This window comes from Tachyglossus aculeatus, chromosome 15 (assembly GCF_015852505.1).
Source record: "Tachyglossus aculeatus isolate mTacAcu1 chromosome 15, mTacAcu1.pri, whole genome shotgun sequence".
NCBI lineage: Eukaryota > Metazoa > Chordata > Mammalia > Monotremata > Tachyglossidae > Tachyglossus > Tachyglossus aculeatus.
In genome coordinates, this window is record NC_052080.1 from 24,447,617 (window position 1) to 24,463,583 (window position 15,967).

The 15,967-nt window shown below is 41.0% G+C and overlaps 1 protein-coding gene across 4 annotated transcripts in view; it reads left to right on the forward strand.

The window, feature by feature from the left end:
• The window catches only part of ATAD5 (ATPase family AAA domain containing 5), a 32,703-nt gene that overhangs the window by 7,011 nt on the left and 9,725 nt on the right, over positions 1 to 15,967 (forward strand). For 2 of the 4 annotated variants that reach the window (XM_038757016.1, XM_038757017.1), the window contains exons 2-16: positions 41 to 1,983; positions 2,838 to 2,913; positions 4,201 to 4,356; positions 5,066 to 5,210; positions 7,411 to 7,498; positions 7,943 to 8,124; positions 9,672 to 9,829; positions 10,577 to 10,736; positions 11,202 to 11,528; positions 12,618 to 12,714; positions 12,917 to 12,993; positions 13,624 to 13,778; positions 13,885 to 14,035; positions 14,392 to 14,562; positions 15,681 to 15,811. In XM_038757016.1, the coding sequence (XP_038612944.1) occupies positions 41 to 1,983; positions 2,838 to 2,913; positions 4,201 to 4,356; positions 5,066 to 5,210; positions 7,411 to 7,498; positions 7,943 to 8,124; positions 9,672 to 9,829; positions 10,577 to 10,736; positions 11,202 to 11,528; positions 12,618 to 12,714; positions 12,917 to 12,993; positions 13,624 to 13,778; positions 13,885 to 14,035; positions 14,392 to 14,562; positions 15,681 to 15,811 (4,017 nt within the window). The remainder of the gene's footprint in view (positions 1 to 40; positions 1,984 to 2,837; positions 2,914 to 4,200; positions 4,357 to 5,065; positions 5,211 to 7,410; positions 7,499 to 7,942; positions 8,125 to 9,671; positions 9,830 to 10,576; positions 10,737 to 11,201; positions 11,529 to 12,617; positions 12,715 to 12,916; positions 12,994 to 13,623; positions 13,779 to 13,884; positions 14,036 to 14,391; positions 14,563 to 15,680; positions 15,812 to 15,967) is intronic. The other 2 variants (XM_038757019.1, XM_038757018.1) reach the window with 2 other exon arrangements.

Here is a 15,967-nt window from a genome sequence, read left to right on the forward strand (position 1 = left end):
ACTAGTAAGTTATTTTTTTTTTCTGGTTTTTAACTTGTAGCCATGCAAGAAACAAAGGAAAGATGATGGTGAATCTTCTGGCAAAACAATTATTAAGTATTTGTCTCCAATAGGAAAAACCGGAGATAAGGTTTTCTCGTCACCAAAGTCTAACAACATTTTGGATTATTTTAAAAAGACTCCACCTGCCTCCGAGCATTCTTGCGTAGCTAAAGAAAGCAAGGTAAAACCGCCTAAACTGTTACATGCTGATGATGGCAAAGAATGTCAAACACCTACGAGACCGTTATCAAATTCTACCTCTAGTTCACGGTGCAAAAGGAGAGGAAAAAGGATTAACTTATATAATCAGTTAAATGATTCAAAACCTGAAAATGCATCTACAGTTGAAATTATTAGTGATGACAGTGGAGAAAACAGCTTAAGTAATGGTTTTATTGGCAGCAAAAGTTCTGCTCTTCTTGCTCAGAAATGTGGGGAAGAACGGTCAGAAAGTAACCAAGACCCCAAACCTCAATCGATCACTGTCACATATCAAAAAGATTCCAAGAAAGTAAACTCTGAACAAAGCACGGTAAAAAGCAACCGGAAAAAGCCCCTGAAAAGGAAGCAAAAAAGGGATCTAGGATTGCCTGAAAGTTTGTCTTGGGAAAAGGAACTCGATGAACGACAAGCGTCTTCACCAAAAGCCGTAGAAAGTGTGAACTTGGATAACGCAACCGAAGCAGTGCAGTTAAATGATAGTACAGTAACCGTGTCATTTGAAGAGTTTTTAAAAAGCCAAAGGGAAAGTAGATGGGATCCAGTGTCAGCAGGTAAAATATCTGATACTGCTAAGGAAAGAGACAAAAATGGTAATACCAGTGACCCTGAAAATTATGATGGTTCTCTTCCCCTTAAAACAGTTACTGTTCTTGCTCAAATTCACTCCATCCCCCCCAAATCTGTTTCGGGGCTAAAAGCTAAAAAGACTAAAAAAATAGCCTCAATTTTCTTAAAACAAAAGGAATATCGAATAGAAAATAGTCCACCTGAGCTTGAAATTGAACAGAATGAGCAGACGATTCAGAAACGAAAGTCCAATGTAGTTATCCGGGAGGAAGAATTGGAGTTGGCTGTGCTAGATGCTGCAGGCCCTGAAGCTGGGAAGCCAAAATGTACAGTAGAAGAAAGACAGCAATTTATGAAAGCTTTTAGACAGCCATCATCCGATTCTATTAAAAACGGAGTTAAAAAATCCTCTGAAAAAGTGAAAGAAGTCAGTGAAAAGCCTTTAAAAGAGGAAGGAGAGGAGGAGGACTCAAATAAAAGAACAGAAAATCAGAAACTACAAAAGGAGTCTGTGGATTGCAGTTCCCAGCCACACTCTGATAAAGGAAATTCCGCCAACGGGAGAAGTATGAAGCTAAGGAGAAAGGGAAAGAAAGCATCAGAAAGTAAGGAAATAAAAAATGAGGAAAAGCCAGAGGAAAATAATGAGAAAAAGACTCCAAATGAGGGAAAAAATCCAGGCGATACAGAAGCCACCAAAAACCAAGGTAGAGTACGAAGAAGCTTAAGACGACAGAAGGCAGTAGCCTCCCAAAGCGGTGTGCAATCTACCTTCAGAAATACTGACTCGAAAGATTCCCTAGATGACAGCCCGTTTAAGGCTAGTACGCCGAAAGCCAGCAATCGAGGGGCCAGAAAAAGCCCTCGACCGGGTCCTTGCGGGAGCAAGGGGGTCGGTGCCTCGAAACGTGCTCTGAATGACAGCCTGGTAAAGGTTTCTGCCCCTGAGCTTACCAGTAATTCATCGAGATGCAGGCGCAGCAGCAATCCTGTTAGAATAACCATCAGCGACAGTGCTTCTGAAGGGGCTCCAGATGAAGAAAGTCCAGTGAAGATTTCCACTCCTAAGGCAACAAGCAGAGCGTCAGGAAAAAGTCAGTTGTACATGGCTGAGTTGATAACCACACCTTCCGATTCCAAGAGTCCTATCAGGTAAAAATGTATGCCCCTTCCTGAAGTTTTTGTGTCCTTTGCCTGCGATTTTTGCTTAGCGGGTTGCCTTTAATGGTTGACTTTTCCATTGCACCGTTTGTTAAATTCACGGAATGAGGAGGAATAGGTTAATTGCAGTGATCAACGTTAGTGTACCGTGTCCTGAAGTGGAACATGCCTGCAATATATTGCCCACCCAAAGACCATTAATAAAAACTGAATTTGATGAAAGTAGGGAGCGAGGGATCCATAGTCAGTTGCGCAGTTTTGCTTGATCTTTAGCTAAGGAGAGCAGCTGTAAGTTCTCGGAGGCATGCTTGTCTGCTGATTTCTGGCTTCCTGAAAGTAGAGTTTTTTAGCAGTGAATTTACTGGATGATTTGTTAAGGAAAGGGAGGGAAAAATTTAAGGAGAAGGTTCTACAGTCAGGACAGATTAAGCTTCTCATGGGCCTGGGGCAAAATTTATCCTCTTGCCCTCCCTAGAGCGTATGTACACTCCCACCACCCATACTCCAGGGCCTATTACAAGCCTAGAATGGCAACCTCAGCAATTACGAAAAGGAGAGGGCTTTTCCCCAAAGAGCAAAGATAACTGCCTCTTACCCAGTGATCACAAGGCTCCTTCTATTGTTTCAAAATCAGGACCTCTTTCTCTTCAGAATGCAGCTTAACCGTGTTGACTTGGTTCAGATTTTCCTTGGGTGAACAAGTAGCTCAAGTGGGGTGGGAATTTTTCTTTTCTGATATATAACGTTCCAAAGTTTAGACCTGTATCTCAAAAATAAATGTTGAGATCTCCACGTTCTGTCGCAATTAATGGAAATACCTGTTTTGTTGTCATTTCCTAATACAGGATGAAATTTACTCGAATTTGTTCCCTTAAAAAAGGTGAAGCAACAGATGAAGAGTTTATTCCCAAGCGCAGGAAGGTAATGTATTTAACTTCTTTTTTCTCTGACTGGAAGTAGTAAGCTAAAAGAATATTTATTTGTGAACATACAGGTATGTAATCGGAATTTCCACCCTGAAATGTTTATTCAATTCGTGTTTTTATTCAGAACATTAAATCAGATCCTTTTTTAAAAAAGACTGAGGACTCGAAACAGCAGAGACTTCAGTATTAACTGCCTAGTCCTTCCTGCTAATGGGCAGTTCAGATGTGGTTATTTGAACCCAATCTGGTTACTCTATCCCATCTGCCCTTCTAAATGACTCAGTTAATTAATGCACACTGAGGAGCACATCTGTACGAATAACAGTTGTGAGCAGCTCCTCTCTTAGGGCCTTCGGCTGTATTTTGAATGGGAACAGACATGTTCTGGGGGGGATGGTGTATAGCTCTGTTCAGTCCCAAAGACCACCCATTCAGCAGTCCTCTAACGAGGCCAGGAGGACTGGGCTTTGGTTGCTGTCTGCCAGATACTTCATGCCCCATTATCTAGGGGCATGCCAGGCAGTCCTGGCTGATGCGTGATTTATCGGAGGAATTTTCACAGCTACCGCTGCCATTGAAAGGAGTGTGGGCCAAACAGCTCCTAGGGAAAGAAGCGGCAGATCCTCTGGCAGCGGTCTCTTCCCTCCAGCTTTATTAATTGACTGCCTGCAAACTACGTAAGAGCCAATGGGAACATCGGAGAGTCGGGGCTGCTTATTTCAAAATCCTTAAGGTCCCGAAGTAGCTTGGGAAAGACTTAGCAGAAGCTTTACCTCTTTTCTGAGGAGCCACGATCTGTGTTAGATTTGATGTCAAAAATTCTATAGCCTTAGTTCACTTTCAGATTAAATTAATTTATGCCAAATCGTCTACATCAGTAAAGGTAGGTGTTTTACAGGTTTGGTAGCCCCAGATCGTTTCCATATAGGAAAGGCAAACATAATTTTGTGGGCTACAGTTGTACACAAAATGCCCATTTAAACCTAGAGAAAACCTACCCTTCAGGAACTGATGCTTTGATATTACTTGCTGTACAGTTTTCTAGATTGTAAGCTCATTATGGACAAGGAATGTGTCTGCTAGTTCTGTTGTACTTTCCCAGGTGCTTCATACTGTGCTTTGCCCATAGTAAGCGCTTAATGAATACGATCAATTGATTGATTGGATAACCATATATGATAGTGTTGAAAAGAAGAGGCAAAGTGCATTATTTTTAGACTGGTGAAACTGTAGGATGTTTAACTAATGGCCAAAAACGTCATTTTTGAACTTTCGTGACCAGGCAAGTCGTTCAAAAAATACATCCAAAGCCAAACAACTGATTGAAAGAGCCAAGGCCATCCATCATAAGTCAAAGATGAATGAAGTATCAACACCTCTAAGGCGTTCTTCTAGGAATCAGACTCTTCTTGAAAGGAAAAATAGAACGGAAGCACAAGTACGTTAGCCATAAATGTTCATTGCAATTCTGTCTAACGATTTTCTTGTTATTGTAGAAGAAGCCTGAGGCTTCACCCCAGCACATGTCACAGGCCCTTTGCCACTGTGGTGCTCGGTAATCTGTGCATTGCTGGGCTGAGCTGCTGCCGAGGGCGTGTGGTTGAGGGGAGGTCCCATCTCCGGGGTATAACTTCAGCGATTCTTCTATCGAGCAGTCATGCAGCGAACTACTTCTCTACAGGGGAGGCCTGTTTCAGAAGCCTGAAATATGAAAGCACGGGTCTGTGCAGCTATCCCAAAGTCCTTCCCTTTGGCCAGGTTTGTTTGTCTTGGTGGACAAAAGCGTAGGAGAAATATATCCTGTAAAACATTTTTTGCTTCTCTCGTTAGATTGTGAGCTGTTTGAGGACAGGGAACATGTGTCTTGCTTCTGTTGCACTTTTCCGAGTGATTCCCGCTCCGTCGGGTTCAGTAAATTCCACTGATTGACTGATAAGGTGGTTGGTTTCCTCCTGTGCCTAGGCTAGTGGATTTCCAGTATCTTTCTGTACATGAAAGGGGAAAGTTAAAATAGCCCAAATGAACTCGTATAAGATGTAAATTCGTATTCCTGGGTTCCTTTACAAATGCAACATCATCATCATCTTAGAATTTATTGAATGTCTAGAGCTGCTCATTTTAATTTTAATTTAAAAATTATTCCGTAGGATTCAATAGTAATTGTAGATACAAATTCTACTGGTAGCCCAAGCCCTTCACAGAATGCCAGAAGAAAACAGAAGGTGCTTCCATGTTTGAATGATGTGTTGGGGAAAAAAACTACAAATACGAAGTCCACTAAGAATTTGCCAGGTGTGTAGATGATTGTCATGATTATTTCTGTTATTTGTCGTTGTCGGTCCACGTTGCTTTGGGTGATCTAGGACCAGGAGGCGGAAGGGCAGAAAGCAGGGTATGAGTGTCCCTCTGCTCCCCTTCATGTATGATTGGGTTATTTTTTCGTCCTCCTTGCCTACAATTAGTCTAACTTTTGGGGAAATGTGAATGTCTTGTCCCAGGCCTCCTAGCTAACGTGGAGAAGAGTGTGAAGTTGTCTCTGTGTTCACACTCCCCAGATTCAGGATTAGGGATCAGAAAGGCAGTAAGGAAGGTAAGTCTCCTCTCTGTGTGATTTTTATCTCTGGACCACCATTTCCCTACACTGGCTTAGTCCAAGGAAGGGTAGGGTTGTGGGGAACTGTGTTCCCCTACCCATGCAGGGGAAGAAGCAGCGTGGTTCAGTGGAGAGAGCCCGGGCTTGGGAGCCAGAGGTCATGGGTTCTAATCCCGGCTCTGCCACTTGTCAGCTGTGTGACTTTGGGCAAGTCACTTAACTTCTCTGGGCCTCAGTTACCTCATCTATAAAATGGGGATTAAGACTGAGCCCCACGTGGGACATCCTGATCACCTTGTATCACCCCCAGCTCTTACAACAGTGCTTCGCACATAGTAGGTGCTTAACAAATGCCATCGTTATTATTATTAGTATGCCTCCTCGCTATCATGGAGAGGAGTGTGGCGTTGTCATTTCCACACTGCCTTTATCAACGTGTTCTCTCCTTGGGTCGAGGGTGGGGAGGGGAGAGGTGAGTGGCCATTAGTGGATTTCCGTCTTTAGACGCATAATTAGGTAATAAGGAAAGTAAATCCTTTTTCTGTCCTTTTTCTTTCCACCTCCATGTCCCTTTACTGGCTAAGCCAGGAAAGGGTCGGGGGGCTTCTGGGGAAGCGTGGTTCCCCTGCCCTGTGCCTCCTGGGTTATCTGGAGAAGAGAGGGTGAACTTCTGTGCACGTGGACTCCACTCCACCTATGTGAAATGCTTTTTTTTTCCCTTTTTCAACTCGGTAGGCAGCGGGGTCTCGTCTCTATCAAACCCCTTATTGTTGCCCACATTTCGTACGCTGAAAGGGAGAGTCTTATTTGGCCAGTAGCTTTCAGTCTGGGTCCAGGTGGTGTTAAGATGGCAGTAAGCTTTCTCTCCATTTGTTTCCATCCACTGGCCTGACCCAAAACAAAGGGAGCTTTTGGGGAATCAGGTTTTCCCCGCTTCTGGTGTCTTGGCTGGTGTGGTGCAGAGTGTGAGGGTTTTTTTTAGCATTTTCCGCCCTGCTCCTTCACAATCTACAAGTGTCCCTTCCATATCGTACCCCCTCTAACCAGGGCACTGGGTGATGTTGAGAATTCATCGCCCAGAAAGTGTGGCGTCACTTGTGTCTTATGGACTGGCCAGGTGTGGAGTTGATAACAGCACTGGGCAAGGCTGTTTGGCCTGATGAAGGATGGCTCGTGGAGACGGGATCTGGAGGAACCTTGGTTTAAAGAGGTCTTTCCTCAGCAAAGCGGTAACTGGCAGAGGGATGTTTTTGTTTTTTCCTGTTGGTCTTGCCTTTCCCACGTCTTTCAGAATAAATAGGAAAAGACCCTCCCAACCTTTACTAAGCTCATCTGGAGTATTATACTCAACCGTGGCTTAAGAAATTAGGTGAGGGCACAGTGATGTCTGCGGCTGCTTTTGAGCTCTCAGATATTCTGTTCTCTGATCTTAGGCTGCATTCGCTCTCCCAGGAAGCCAGTTGGCAACACGAGCTGCTAGGCAGAGGGGGACTGGTCGAGAGAGTGTGGATGGCTCAGTGCAGACCATCACCACCACTGCAAAAACAACTCAAGCGCATGTCCTGCTGTTGATAGGAGATACCTTTCCCTCTTTAACCCCTGGTGTCTGAGCGATGCCCACCCAAATGGCCAGGGACCAGAAAAAGTGCCCTCCTGTATTTTCATGGATAAAAAGATGCGTAGACATTCGCATTCAAGGATGCAGTGTCATCGTCGGCAGTGTCGCCTCCAAACCGAAGGACAATTACCGTCATAAGTGTTCGCAGCGATGTTTCTTTGGGAATAACTACATTGGAACGAGACAATCTGAATTGGAGGGAAAAAAATAAGGAGGAAAACGGTAATTTTGAAAAGTAATGAGATGGCAAATACTAATTCAACTGTCTGTTCTTTCAATAGGAAAAGTGAAAGTCGCTCCGTTATTCCTAGCCAAAAGAGCTCAAAAAACCTCTGGACCTGAAACTATCACAGTTTTTGATGAGAGCAGGTCAGTCCCATACAAATGGTAAAAATTTTAAATAAATGTTTTGTAAGAAGGACTTTGAAATAGCCATGTTAAATATCAAGAAGCTCAAGTGAAAATTATGAATTAACGAACAGCAAAAATGTGGTTTGGCTTTAGTTTCGTGTTTAAGTGCAGTTGCTAATTTTGACATTAATTGGTAGGTTTCTCAAAATTGCTGTACATTAGGTTTCTAAATGTCTGTGAACTAAGAACTTTTTCTTTCTATATCCACTTTTGAAAAGCCACAGACTTCAGTTCTAGACATGTGCATAGACCATGAGTCCAAACATTTGAGGAAACTAATTTTAATAATAATCTGATTATCCTAAATATAGCCTTTTGTTAACTTTCTTATACTATACAGTTATAACTAGACATATTTATAGGCCCAAGTTCCCTCTTTTAAATCGTTTATTCTGTTTAAAGCCAAGATACCTCTGAAAATTCCCAGGATGATGAGCAATTCACAGCAAAGCGTGAGTTTCTTAGGAGCGGCTTGCCAGATTCATTGAAACGGCACATTGCAAAGAAAGCAGCTGCATTAGAAGCATACTTAGCCGTAAATTCCTGTTTCCCGACAGTTGTTCACGTGCAGCAAAAGGATGACTGTAAGTTTATATTCCTCTTTGAATGCACGTGTGTCTGCCCTGCACATGCTCACGCTCCTCCTCTCTGGCTTAGCTGCTAACTCCATTCTGCTTTCAAAACCTCCATCCCCTCTCTCATGCTCTTTGCCCAACCTGCAACTCCTCTTCCCCCCCAAATCCACCAGAACACAGTCCTCCCTACCTGCAAAGTCCTTCTGAAAACACACCTACTCCAAGAAGCCTTCCTGGAGTAATTCCCAAAACCCCAAGTCTAGTCAACTCAACAGCCACCCCTAACACTTAGGTACATCCTTAGCATTTATGTTGATATGTATATTAAGTTTTATATTCAGTGATTTATTCTAGTGTGTCATCCTGGCAGAGTCCTCCAACTCCCTATTTTATCCTTTTTCTTCCTCCTGCCCTCACAGTCCCAAAAGAATTTTGTGTGTCTCTTTCTCCCACTAGGTTGTAAGCACCTTATGGGCGGGTAATGTGTGTTTTGTTCTGTTATACTTTTCCCGAATCTTGGTCTCTGATTTCCCGATCTCCAAATGCCCCCCTTCTCCAGTTCATACTTCACTAGATCATTTTTCTGAAATGTCATTCTGCAAACTCCCCACTCCTCAGAAATTCAAGTGGTTGATCTGCCCCAAGCAAAAACTCGTGGTTAGTGGCATTAAAGCATTCTATCAGTTCTCTTCCTCCTACTTATCCACTCTCTTCTCCCATTTCATTCGCACTTTTCATTCCTATTATGTAAACCTATTCACCGTGCCTTGTTTTCTGCAATAGACCTCTTGCCACCTCCCACTTGGGTTTCCCCTCCCCTTCATATCTGACAGACCACTGCTCTCCCTTTCTTCAAAGCCCTTCTGCAAGCTTATCTCCTCCTGGAGGCCTTCCCTGTTTAATTTCAAATCTCCCCACTTTATAGTCCCCCTGCCATTTAAACACTTCCGTGCCACCTGAACAGGTAAGTACGCACAACCTCATGTAGCACTGAACTGATTTCTTAAGCACTAACTCAGATATATTTCCTTCTTCTTTCCTAGCTGTAATTTATTTAGTCCCTGTCTTCTCTGCTAGATTGTAAAATTCTTATGAGTGGGGATCATGTAAGCTGTCTCTATTGTAATCTCCCTAGCGCTTGGTCCAGAGTTCTGCCTGCTCAATAAATACCATCAATTGATTATTTGATTTCATGTTAATTCACTGATAAGGCTAAAACAGTGCAATATTTTGCTCTCCCTCTCTCGGTGGACATTTTTAAAGCTTAAGCTTTTAGATTAACAGTATTTTGCAATATTAAAAATATAATTTATGTTCTTTCTCACTCCCTATCCCCAGGATAGTACATATACCCATTAAAGGTTCAAGATGGTTAATAAGCTCAAGAGGGGATAATGGTTGAGAAATTGCCTTATCTGGCAATATTGCTCAAGTTTCTCCGAGCAATAAAGTGATTTTTGCATATCCAGCACTGTGTGTAATATGTCTGTATGTGTGTAAATGTGCAAATGTGAGGTGGATGCCTGGCACTGATAAGTAAATCTCTCTTCTTCTAGGCTCTCACTTGTGGAATTTGGCACCACCATCTTGTGCTCTTTTAACTAAACTTAGAAAACCGAATGCCCCAATACCTGACATCACAAAACATGCTATCGCCCTTGGTGAATTTTCAGTGTTGGATAAAAAACCTGAGAATACCAACTCTGTAGCTATGGTTAGTATTATTTTCCCTTGCAGCCTGCTTAATGAATTTAATCTAAATGGGTTTAAATGGTTGATAGTGAAGATGATTTATGATTTTGGAATCTTCTAGTAAGTGTAGCCATTTTCAGAACTTGAAATGCACTGGCTTGTACAGTCAATTTCCAAGTTAATTTTGTAATTTGAAAACCTGGAAAAATACTGTTGGCTGAGAAGAAAAGTAGAGAAAAAACATGGCGTGATGGGTGGTGCAGGGGCTTGGGAGTCCAAAGGTCGTGGGTTCTAATCCTGCCTCTGCCACTTGTCTGCTGTGACCTTGAACAAGTCACTTCATTTATCTGTGCCTTGGTTACCTCATCTGTGAAATGGGGATTGAGACTGTGAGTCTGTTTGGGACAGATACTGTGCCCAACCCGATTTGCTTGTATCCTCTCTAATACTTAATACAGTGCCTCTTATCCAGTAAGTGTGTAACAAATACCGCAATCATTATTATTAAGAAAGAGGAACAAAAATGATAGGAAAACAAGATCTTCGATTAAAGGTAAGTAAAAAAGTTATACACAATATTATTTATTCTTTATGCTCTGTAAATTTACTGGCAGGAAACTATTTTCATATGAAAAATTATTTCCATCTCTTTCTGATTTTTTATGTTAGTATTTTTCTGGTTGGCATTTGTCGCTGTATTTGACATTAATGCATGATTTGGGCATAATTAAGAAAATTAAGGTTTTTATTAAACCCTATTATATTTCAGTCATCTGGGTCAAGGCCAGATTTTACTGAAGAACTAAGGAAGCACTTGCTGAAGGAGATTCAATCTTCTAATTCTGATTTTCCTGTAAAATCGTATTTCATGAATTTTCTTAAAAAGCGAACTGAGCACCAAGCCCTTTTTGAAAACCAGAGTAAACAAGGTTAGTGACTGTTTTGCATATTATAATTTTTGCTTCAGTTACAAGACATGTGATTCGTAGTGGTTGATTACTGGATTGTGGCTTCAGGAGACACACTAAGAAGCAGCAGTCAGAGAGGGAAAGCATCCTTCAGGCCGTGAAGAAAGATGAGCAGAGTTACACACAGTGAGAGGCTCTGCAGATAGCTGTGGATGCTGAGTACGTGAAGCATATGCAGTACTTAGTGAAATTTAAATATTTAATTTTAGAAACATTGCATAGGGTTGTTTTCAATACTCATGACTGCAATTAGTGCGAATAGTGGAATAAAATAACCTCCTCAGATAGATTTCTAGGCTATCTTTTTTTGTTCTTGTTAATGAAAATTAATGAAATACAGTTATTAACCATTTTGAAAAAAGCTGCTAAGCACATGTATCCTTTATTAATTAGTAAACACATATCTATTCCCAAATCCCAAACTAGGAAATCAACCAGTAAAATTCAGTGACAATCAGAAAGAAAGCAAAAGGAAAAGAACAGAAACTGAACATCACAAATCGAAAAGAAGGAAACCAAGCAGTGATGCAAGTGGGACAGTTGAAATGCTCCCAGTAATGGACAAAAGCAAAATAAGTAATTCACCCGGGCTAAAACTGGACTCCTCCAAAGCCAGACTTTCCAGAATGACTAGAAAGAAACCAGCAGCTCAGGAAAATGTAGCACGTAACAAAAAAGCCGACACACCTCAGGATCCCGATGTTTTGATAATAGATGAAGACGAGGGATCTTCTTCAGAAGTCACCATTTCTGGTAAATTTTCCATTTTCTTCCTTAAAGTGCTCTCTTTTTATCAGTCTTTTGTAATAATCAAATCAAAGCCATCACTTTTGCCTGCCCCAAAAACCATATCCACATGTCCCACTGATAACGGTCGATTGCATTTTTGGCTCTTCCCGCTCTGTCGTCCTCACTCCGCTGTCCTCCTAGGTAGCATCCAACTTACATAAATCAGCAGTTCTTAATTGGAAAGATTTTTAACCCAACTGAAAGGCAAGCACGAGGACACATTTGCCAGCAACCTGTTGCTTTTCGGCCAGTTGCATACTAAATTGCAATAAGTATGAGAAGCAGGCCTGCCGGTCATTAGCTTGCTGAATTTCATATAGACAATTCAAATAAGCAGTGAATTTTTTGAAAATCTAAACCTGCCATTAGGTTTTTCCCCTTCTCTTGCTGTCTCATTTGTGTTGTGATATTCTGCTTTAAAAAGGTAGCAAGAAAGCCACCAGAAAAAGTCTAAAAACATTCTCTTTTGATTCCCCCATTGAATGCAGTTAGAACGGTAAAAGTTTGTGTTCATAAATCTCTATGCAGAAACTCATTATGGAGAAGATAACATGGATGAATTGGCTTAATATTTCAGATGGGGACAATGTCTAGCTGTAGACCTAGGAAAGTGCATCTAATTAAAAAGTCATGATCAATGTAAGGTAGTTTTTATTATCTTTTAGCTTTTGTAAGCCCAGCACATATTACACTCATTTTTACTAACATTATTCCTTACCAATTCCCTGTCTTATAGCTTATTATTATTATTATTTTATAAGGAAACATATAGAATTTAACCTAGTGGCAAAGCTGCGAAAAACAGAGTGCTGTAAATGATCCCGTCTTTATTCTTTTTGTCCATCATCGTAGTCAGCAGAACTATTGTTTTTCTTTTGTGAATGATTATGACATCGTAACATTTCATCCTTTAAAAATTCTTTTTAGTTTGAGCAATGTTTAAAATATGCTTTAGAAATGCACTTGAAAGTACTCCTTAAAATTGCAAATTGCTTGGTGGGCCTTTTTCATTTAAGAACATTTCAGCTGGAAAATAAATATTCTTTTCTTTAGATTCTGGAAATGAAGATACGCTCTGGACAGAGAAGTATCAACCTCAAAATTCCAGTGAACTTGTAGGCAACAGGCTAGCAATAAAGAAGTTATACAGGTTGGTAAAGTGTAGTGCATTTTATTGTAATCCTTTTTTAAATGCTTAATTATTTTTCTCAGTTTTGTTGATACGCAGAGCTATTTTAAATGGGTTAGTCAAATCCCACAGCATAGTAAACTTTTAGAAGGTGATTTAAGGCATTTTGCAGTAACTAAGTTTAAATCCATAGTTTGTTAAAAACAGATTTTTGTCTTGCTAGCTGGTTGAAAGACTGGAAAAAGAGAGCTGAATTGGAGGAAAAAAGTTTGAAGGGAAAGAGAGATGACAAGCAGCAAGGTACTACGATATTTGTTGGCTTTTTTGTATGTGTGTTGTCATGCCCTTCCCACCTGCAGTGTTTCATGCAGTGGTGAGTTTCAGCCCCAGGCTGATATGAAGGCTCCTTGTGCTGTAAAGCGTTGTGATCATTGTCTAGGTAATAATAATAATAATAATAGTAATAATAATATCACTTATTAAGTGCTTACTATGTGCAAAGCACTGTTCTAAGCGCTGGGGAGGTTACAAGGGGATCAGGTTGTCCCACGGGGGGCTCACAGTCTTAATCCCCATTTTACAGATGATGTAACTGAGGCCCAGAGAAGTTAAGTGACTTGCCCCAAGTCACACAGCTGACACTTGGCGGAGCCGGGGTTCGAACACATGACCTCTGACTCCAAAGCCTGGGCTCTTTTCACTGAGCCAAGCTGCTTCTCTGTGGTAAACCACTTCCATATTTTAACCAGGAAAATTGTATGGATACACTACCAGAATGATTGCAGGTGGAGGAAATGGAAAAGCCTGGAGGAAAAAAAATCCCTTACTGCCAGAAAGAGAAAATAAGTGTGTCATTGGTGACCATGCTAAACAGTGACACAGCAATGCTTTAAACATTTTCCCAGTGACAGAACATGTTCTGCTTTGCAGTGGTGTTCGCAGATCTCTCAGACAGCATGGATTTTAAGGGTGATGACTCTGATGAAGAAGAGAGTCCTCTTTGCAATACCATCCTCATAACTGGGCCAACCGGAGTGGGAAAGACAGCTGCGGTCTATGCTTGTGCTCAGGAGCTTGGATTTAAGGTACGTTTAAAATGCTCTTTGTGCATATCAGTAAAAAAGATTGACCTCAGAAGAAAAAGGATCACCATTTTCTCTCTCTTTTTTGTGTAATTTCACATTCTTACAGGTATTTGAAGTTAATGCCTCTTCTCAGCGCAGTGGTAGGCAAATTCTCTCTCAGTTAAAGGAAGCCACCCAATCTCATCAAGTGGACAAGAAAGGTGTAAATTCCCATAAGCCTTGCTTCTTTAATAGTTACAGCCTAGGCAAATCACCAAGTAAGTCCAATGTCGCCTCAGACCCGCAACCCTTCACATTTTTTTTTTCTTTTTTCCAAACCACCAATTATCAGATCATTTCCTAAAAATTCACGGATTTTACTTCAGGACAGAATACATTTATTGAAATGACAAATGGGTGTCTTTTGCACTAGCCTGGAAAAGATCACAGAATAGTGTACTAAATGGGGGTGGGTGTATAAAATCAAAGGAAAAAAGCCATTGTGTGAATTGTTTCTAACGCGTGCAATGCAGAAAAATGAGGTGAAAACCTCCACTGTGCTTACAGTGTAATTAGGTCTTCCATCTTAAATTTATTTTAAATTTGAGGCTAAAGAAAATTTTGTTTTGGGCAGAAAAATCAAGCTCTCCCAAGAAAGTTATGTCACCAAGGAAACCACCACTTTCACCACGAGGAGCAGGACCGAAGCGCGTTCTCCCTCCTAAAACTTTGGCAAATTATTTTAAAGTGTCTTCTAAGCAAAAGAATACTGAAGGAATGACAAAATCCCAAGAAAATAACAATGGTAAAGTTTTGCATTAAATAGTCCTAAACAAATATTAATCAGTGGTATTTATTGAGCACTTACTATTTGCAGAGTGTTCTACTAAGTGCTTGAGCCGAGTACAAAACAACAGAGTAGGCGGACACATTTCTTTCCCACAGAAACTTAGGACTGAACACAGTTTTTCCAAAATGCGTGTTTTTTCATACACATCATAGATAAGACACTGTTAGGGAATGGGTGGAGTGTTCTTTCAACTACACGTGTCTGTGTGGACAGAACTTGATGCAATGCCGGTAAAACAGATATATGCTTGTGCATTACCCTGATAAAGTTATAAGGATGAATTTTTAACTAATACAGGTTCGCCATGAACCAAACCCCTGTGCTGTGGGCAGAACTGAGTGTAATGTGCTCTGACTCAGTTCTCAGGATGGTTTGTTTTCCTCCTTCATCTAGCTATAACCTGTATTTTTAAAAAATGTGCTTCATCCTCCTTAAAACTCTAGACCTAAATTATTGGAAGTTTTTGAAAGGAGATTGGTAAATCATACAACAGGCCACTACTTTTTTAAATGGTATTTTTTAAGGGCTTACTGTGTGCCAGGCACTGTGCTAGGTGCTGGGGTAGATACTGGATCAGGTTGGATCCAGTCCCTATTCCATGTGGGGCTCACAGTCTTAATCCACATTTTACAGATGAGGTAACTGAGGCACGGAGAAGTGAAGCAACTTGCCCTAGGTCTCACAACAGGCAAGTTGTGAGACCTAGAACCCAGGTCTTTCTGACTCCTAGGGCCGTGCTCTATCCATTAAGCCGTGCTGCTCTGTAAAGGCTAACCCTGATAACTTTCAATCCGTACTTCATCTAGTTAAGCAGTGCCAAAAAGTAAAATGAAGTATGTCTATTAATAAACTGACCCAACGAAACAAGAGCAGGGAATTAAAGGTACGGTAGACTGTCTTCCATTAGTTCCCACTGACCCTTCTTTAAATTCCAGGCTGTCCTTTCCCTATAGATTCTACCTATTGAAATGGAAATGATCACTTTTGATTGTTTGAAACCATTTAAATGGCAACACAGTGACTATTTCTACAGAATTAACCTTGGTCATTCTCTCAATTTCCAACCTGTGCAGAAGTCTGTAGCTCTGGAGAGAAACAACATATTGGAACTAAAGCAACAAATACCCCCAATTCCAATATCAAGGAATTTGAAACCGAAGAACCTAACCGAAAAAGTGCTACATCTCTTATTCTTTTTGAGGAGGTAAAACTCACTGTTCACATTTTGTCTACAAATTCTTACTCTCAGAAGGAGAATTACTTTTTTCTCTTGTTAGAACCAGTTTTCAGAGTTGTTGATATTGATTTACATTCAGTGCCATTCTTTGTACTAACATTTTTACTCCAAACACTTCCTGAC